The 7,344-nt window shown below is 40.8% G+C and overlaps 1 protein-coding gene across 1 annotated transcript in view; it reads right to left on the bottom strand.

Moving 5' to 3' along the window:
* ADGRG4 (adhesion G protein-coupled receptor G4) overlaps positions 1-7,025 on the bottom strand; it is a 145,768-nt gene extending 138,743 nt beyond the window's left edge. The window contains 1 exon segment of the mRNA XM_027535470.1: positions 6,956-7,025. Within this exon segment, the coding sequence (XP_027391271.1) occupies positions 6,956-7,025 (70 nt within the window).
* Between the last annotated feature and the right edge of the window lie 319 nt (positions 7,026-7,344).

Here is a 7,344-nt window from a genome sequence, read left to right on the forward strand (position 1 = left end):
TCTGGTGGTTTATGGACAATATGGGGTGTTCTGTGGCTTCTGCTACATCACCCTAATTTCTGCCTTTATCCTCACATGGCCTTCTTCTTGTGTGCCTATCTGTGTCCAAATGTCCCCTTTGTATAAGGACCACCAGTCATATTGGATTAGGGGTCCATACTACTACAGTGTAACTTCATCTTTTTAATAATGTACTAATTACGTTTGTAATGACCCTATTTCCAAACATGGTCACATTCTCAGGTGCTGAGGGTTAAGACTTCAACATATGAATTGTGGGCGGGATAGAGTTCAACTCATAATACTGCATAAGGCTCAAAGCCCAGCTAACCACCTGGCAATACCTCCTGTCCAAGGAAGGAGAGAAATCAGAGCTGATTTGAGGGAAGGGGCTCCCTAGAGTCATTGGCTGTACCAATCCTGTAAAGAATCTGCCAATTCTGAAGGTGAACATTCTGCCAAGTGTATACCATGCCTGCCTCAATGAAGGAAAAGTCATTACTCATAAAAGGGCTCTTCTGGCTCTTAGTACACAAATCTTTGCAAAAGAATATCCAAGAGCGTTGAAAAATTTAGTAGACCAGCCTTGGCTGTCTAAGTAGATATAGTAGATACACGCTTTATACTGGGGAGCTCCATTACCCACATCAGTGTGGCCATCATATAGATAACCATCCACATGATGATGGCTACTGCCATCCACTGCCTATACTTCTCTCTGGTCTTGTGAGTAACCAACTATTCTTTAGATAAACCCTTGTACACTGTTTGTGAGATTGCAAATTGGTGCAGTCACTATGGAAAACAGTGTGGAGCTCCTCAAAAAACTAAAAATAGAGTTACCATATGACCCAGCAATTCCACCATCTAGTATATATTTGGAAAAAATGAAAACACTGATTAGAAAAGATACATGCACCAGTGATCAAAGTAGCACTATTCACAAAGCCAAAATATGGAAGGAACCGAAGTGTCCGCTAACAGATGAACAGATAAAGAAGATGTGCTACTTATTGTACTATTTCCAAACTGAACCTTAATACTGATACAGCTTAATAAGGCAAAGGTATCCTGACAATGTTGGTATTACTAATATTTTTATATTATTGACAATAATATTTTGTATAAGTATTAACATTTTTAAAAGATTTATATATACACACACATATACACACAATGGAATATTATGCATCCATAAAAAGAATGAAATTCAGCCACTTGCAGCAACTCAGATGGACCTAGAGAATATTATGTTTAGTGAAATAAGTCAGACAGAGAGAGATACAGTATGATATCATTTATACATGGACTCTAAAAAGTAACACAAATGAATGTATATGCAAAACAGACTCACAGATATAGGAAATAAATAAGCAGTGGAGGAAGGGATAATATAGGAGTAGGGGATTAAGAATTACATGTTATTATGTACAAAATAAGCTACAAGGCTATATTACATAGCACAGGCAATTCTAGTCATTATCTTGTAATAACTTTGAGTGGATTATAATCTGTAAAAATATTGTCACTATGCTGTACAGCTGAAACTAGTATAATATTGTAAATCAATTATACTTCAATAAATTTTAACTAATTAAAACAGATGGTATACTAACCTGGAACTTTACATATAGAAAAAAAATTCCTATACCATCAATGAATAAATTTGCCCCCTACAAATGTAAAAACAAAAATGAAAAAAACAGATCTTCTGTATATAGAAGCACCCAACTTTGAGCCTCATTTCTCTCACCAGTCCAGTCACAGAGTTATCCAACATGGCCTCTCCTCCAGATCATGTATGTGGCTTGCCAAGAGTTCTTGGAATAGGAGGCAGAGGAATCACCTTCACAAAGGTAATGAGATTGTCCCTTCAAATCTTGCATCCAAGGCCATGTCTCACTCAACAAAATAGATGTTCTTATTCATAAAGCCAAAAGCATCCTGGAACATTCATTTACTGAACAATGATGGTCATTGAGCCCTGATCATGTGGCAGTATTGGAATACAGTGATAGAGTGAACACATGTCCACACCAGGTCCCTGGCCTTAACATTCCAGAGAGAGAGAGGCAGTCACTCAACAAGAGAAGAATTACGAACTCTGAACTGTGCTCTGAAGGAAATTAAAAGGCTGATGAGCTAGAAAATGGCGGGGGGGGGGTCAGGAATGTCTACATTCAATCAGATAGTTAAGGACAACCTCTGTGAAGAAGAGTCACTTTAGTCCTAGGGGATAAAAAAGAGCTAGGGTCACAAAGATGTGAAATAAGAGCGACCCAGACATGGGTAATAGTATGTGCAAAGGTCTTGAGATGGGACTGTGCCTGCCACACTCGAGGACTAGGAAGGTGTGTCTGGAGTGAGAGAGAGGAAGTGTGGTAGGAAATGAGGCCCAAGAGGCACTGGGAAACCAGACCATGCAGTGCTTTTTAGGGCTAATTACAGAGTATCCTAATTGTGATGGAGATGTACTGACAAATTTTGAGTAAAAGAGCGACTGACTTAGTACCTTAAAGGAGTTCTCTGATTGCTCTGTTGAGAATAGGCTATTAAAGAGCAAAAGTAAAAGCTGGGATCCACGAGTCCGTTCCCTGTGTCTGCATCTCTATTCCTGCCCTGCAAATAGATAGCCACTGGGAAACAGCTGGACAGCACAGGGAGCTCAGCTGTGTTGACCTAGAAGGGTGGGATGGGGGATGGTGGGAGGGAGGTTCAGGAGGGAGGGGATAGATGTATACTTATGGCTGATTCACTTCATTGTACAGCACAAACTAATACAACATTGTAAAGCAATTATACTCCAATTTTAAAAAAATAAAAAATTGTTTTTAAAAAGCAGGGAGCCCAGCAGCTATTTATGCTTTATTCTTTCCCTTCTCTTTCCCCTTCCCCTCCATTCTGCAGCTATTCAGTTCCTGACCTCAGTCTTCACCCGCTCCTTGCTGGTGCTGCTCTCACCGTTCAGGCCTTATGACAGATTTGGTTTCTTCTTCTTGACCCTTGATATTCTTTCCATGGACATGGTTTTCCTCCGTACTCTGGCCTCATCCAATGATGGCATCTGAATCACCTTCTGCCCGATCTAGGCTTGACCTCACTCTGTCTCCCACGCAGACCCTTATAGTTGGGAATCTGGAGACTCATCTGAAGTTCAATGGGGACTGTTTCAAGAACCAATTTTTTTTTCCAGGAAAAATGATGAATTTCTCACCAATTGAAGGACAATGAAAACTAATTGTTGGATAACCTAAAAGAAACACCTGGAGTAACAGGCAAATTTGGCCTTGGCGTACAGAATGAAGCAGGGCAAAAGCTAATAGAGTTTTGCCAAGAGACTGCACTGGTCATAGCAAACACCCTCTTCCAACAACACAGGAGAAGACTCTACACATGGACATCACCAGATGGTCAACACCGAAATCAGATTGATTATATCCATTGCAGCCAAAGATGGAGAAGCTCTATACAGTCAGCAAAAACAAGACCGGGAGCTGACTGTGGCTCAGATTGTGAACTCCTTATTGCCAAATTCAGACTGAAATTGAAGAAAGTGGGGAAAACCACTAGACCATTCAGGTATGACCTAAATCAAATCCCTTATGACTATACAGTGGAAGTGAGAAATAGATTTAAGGGACTAGACCTGATACACAGAGTGCCTGATGAACTATGGACAGACATTTGTGACATTGTACAGGAGACAGAGAGCAAGAGCATCCCCAAGAAAAAGAAATGCAAAACAGCAAAATAGCTGTCTGAGGAGGCCTTACAAATAGCTGCAAAAAGAAGAGAAGCAAAGGAGAAAAGGAAAGATATAAGCATCTGAATGCAGAGTTCCAAAGAATAGCAAGGAGAGATTAGAAAGCCTTCCTCAGTGATCAATACAAAGAAATAGAGGAAAACATAGGATGGGAAAGACTAGAGATCTCTTCAAGAAAATTAGAGATACCAAGGGAACATTTCATGCAAAGATGGGCTCGATAAAGGACAGAAATGGTATGGACCTAACAGAAGCAGAAGATATTAAGAAGATGTGGCAAGAATACACAGAAGAACTATACAAAAAAGATCTTCACAACCCAGATAATCACTAAGGTGTGATCACTCACACTCATCTAGAGTCAGACATGCTGGAATGTGAAGTCAGGTGGGCCTTAGAAAGCATCACTATGAACAAAGCTAGTGGAGGTGATGGAATTCCAGTTGAGCTATTTCAAATCCTGAAAGATGATGCTGTGAAAGTGCTGCACTCAATATGCCAGCAAAGTTGGAAAACTCAGCAGTGGCCACAGGACTGGAAAAGGTCAGTTTTCATTCCAATCCCAAAGAAAGGTAATGACAAAGAATGCTCAAACTACTGCACAATTGCACTCATCTCACACGCTAGTAAAGTAATGCTCAAAATTCTCCAAGCCAGGCTTCAGCAATACGTGAACTGTGAACTTCCAGGTGTTCAAGCTGGTTTTAGAAAAGGCAGAGGAACTGGACATTGAATTGCCAACATCCGCTGGATCATTGAAAAAGCAAGAGAGTTCCAGAAAGACATCTATTTCTGCTTTATTGACTATGCCAAAGCCTTTGACTGTGTGGATCACAATAAACTGTGAAAAATTCTGAAAAGGATGGGAATACCAGACCACCTGATCTACTTCTTGAGAAACCTGTATACAGGTCAGGAAGCAACAGTTAGAACAGGACATGGAACAACAGACTGGTTCCAAATAGGAAAAGGAGTACGTCAAGGCTGTATATTGTCACCCTGCTTATTTAACTTCTATGCAGAGTACATCATGAGAAACGCTGGGCTGGAAGAAGCACAAGCTGGAATCAAGATTGCCGGGAGAAATATCAATCACCTCAGATATGCAGATGACACCACCCTTATGGCAGAAAGTGAAGAAGAACTAAAGAGCCTCTTGATGAAAGTGAAAGAGGAGAGTGAAAAAGTTGGCTTAAAGCTCGACATTCAGAAAACTAAGATCATGGCATCCGGTCCCATCACCTCATGGCAAATAGATGGGGAAACAGTGGCTGACTTTATTTTTCTGGGCTCCAAAATCACTGCAGATGGTGATTGCAGCCATGAAATTAAAAGACGCTTGCTCCTTGGAAGGAAAGTTATGACCAACCTAGACAGCATATTGAAAAGCAGAGACATTATTTTGCCAACAAAGGTCCATCTAGTCAAGGCTATGGTTTCTTCAGTAGTCATGTATGGATGTGAGAGTTGAACTATAAAGAAAGCTATGTGCAGAAGAATTGATGCTTTGAACTGTGGTGTTGGAGAAGACTCTTGAGAGTCCCTTGGACTGCAAGGAGATCCAAGCAGTCCATCCTAAAGGAGATTAGTCCTGGGTGTTCATTGGAGGGACTGATGTTGAAGCTGAAACTCCAATATTTTGGCCACCTGGTGCGGAGAGCTAAGTCATTTGAAAAGACCCTGATGCTGGGAAAGATTGAGGGCAGGAGGAGACGGGGACAACAGAGGATGAGATGGTTCGATGGCATCACCGACACAACGGACATGGGTTTGGGTGGACTCCGGGAGTTGGTGATGGACAGGGAGGCCTAGCGTGCTGTGGTTCATGGGGTGCAAAGGGTCAGACACGACTGAGCAACTGAACTGAACCTAAAAGAAACATTGTCTTGATTCATTAATTTTAAGGCTTAAAATCAATTCATCTATTGTAATTTTTATTGATCAATGACATTCCTCACAAAACGCATTTTAATCTTCAACTTTTTCTTCCATGACTTCACTAAAGACTTCTAGGTCCCTCTATTCCCAGATCCCTCTTTACCCACCACACACACAAAATCCACTTAGAGTTTGTGTCACACACACCACCACCGTACAGGTGTTCAAAGTTTTATAATTTCAAACTGCATTAATTTATTAAATCAACAAATATGTACTGACTGCCTCAGCTGTGTGTCAAGACCTATGCTGGATGCTTTGGATAAAGAAACAGGACAAACATCCTGCCTTTGAGGAAACTGGGAAAAGATAAGTCAACATCTTAGCAAGTAGTCAAGGCCAGGCGACAGAGTTGCCACTGTGACCCCTAGATCCAATTTCAAGCTTCATTATAAGAAACAGAGTTTCCCATCAGGCCCTGCACACAGTCAGTGTTTGTTGCTGATGGTGATGATGATTTGGTATTTTTCCAGAAGATCAGCTCTCAAATCTGAGGGCCATTCCAATTAAACCCGAAGTATATTTCATCAAGGAATTGTCACTCATTGGCATGTATGGCCTTTTAGCTAAAGACTGATGTGCTAAATGAGCAATGTTATCTTACTGAATTCACTTAACATGGATGACATTGCAGTCTTCCAAAACGATCTCATTCTCAAGTTTCCAAATTACCAGCTACTGCAGTTCAACTTTCTCAATCATCTATTTGCTGCAGAATAGAAACAAAGACAGAATCTGTCTTTGTTTTGATCACAGTCCAGTCAAGGGTTGGGCCTCCCAGATCAGATACATGTTCCTCACCATGAATCAGTGACCAGCTTTCATCACACCTCAGCTTTCCCATGTGTTTTCTACGATTGTTGCTATATATGTATATAATAGCGATAGGAAGATGATATCATAATGCTCCAGGGAGCTTTAAATAAAGCATTATGCATAAAAGAAAACAGTCTAAAAGTAAAACCAAAGCTTCAGTTAAGTGCTGATTGGCCCCCAAATGGCATTTCAGAGTTTCATTAAGAAATGTCAAAGACAGCAGTAGTCCAAGCTATTATCTACTTGAGGCCAGTTCTCCATCTATCACAGGTAATCCTGAGTGAGTGGATTCACTTGCTGAAGCTCCAACTTGTCCTCTAGCCATATGAACTAACAGGAAGCCATTAAGAGGCAACCCAACAATTTTTCAAATACTTTATTTCGATAACCTACTGTCCATGAGATATTAAAAGGGTTAATAAGAATACATTTTCTTACCTGAGAGAAAGATAAAACTCGACATGAGAATGGTTCCATAAAGCTTCTGATATATAATGTGTTCTTTCATTGTTTAAACCTGCAATGAAAAATCAGAAATAAGCTGAGCTCAGTCAGAAGAAACGATTTCCAAGTGCATGTGACTATACTTGCCCTTCGGATCCCACACAAGACTTTTCCTGTTGCTTAAAGACAACATTTATTGTTGCTGTTTAGTGCTCAGTCGTGTCTAACTCTTGTGACCCCATGGACTGTAGCCCTCCAAGCTCCTCTGTCTATGGGATTTCCTAGGCAAGAATACTGGAGTAGGTAGCCATTTCCTTCTCAAGGATCCTGCCCCAGGAATCAAACCTGTGTCTCCTGCATTGGCAAGGGAGTTCTTTACCACT

The sequence above is a fragment of the Bos indicus x Bos taurus genome, chromosome X (genome assembly GCF_003369695.1).
Source record: "Bos indicus x Bos taurus breed Angus x Brahman F1 hybrid chromosome X, Bos_hybrid_MaternalHap_v2.0, whole genome shotgun sequence".
Classification (NCBI taxonomy): domain Eukaryota; kingdom Metazoa; phylum Chordata; class Mammalia; order Artiodactyla; family Bovidae; genus Bos; species Bos indicus x Bos taurus.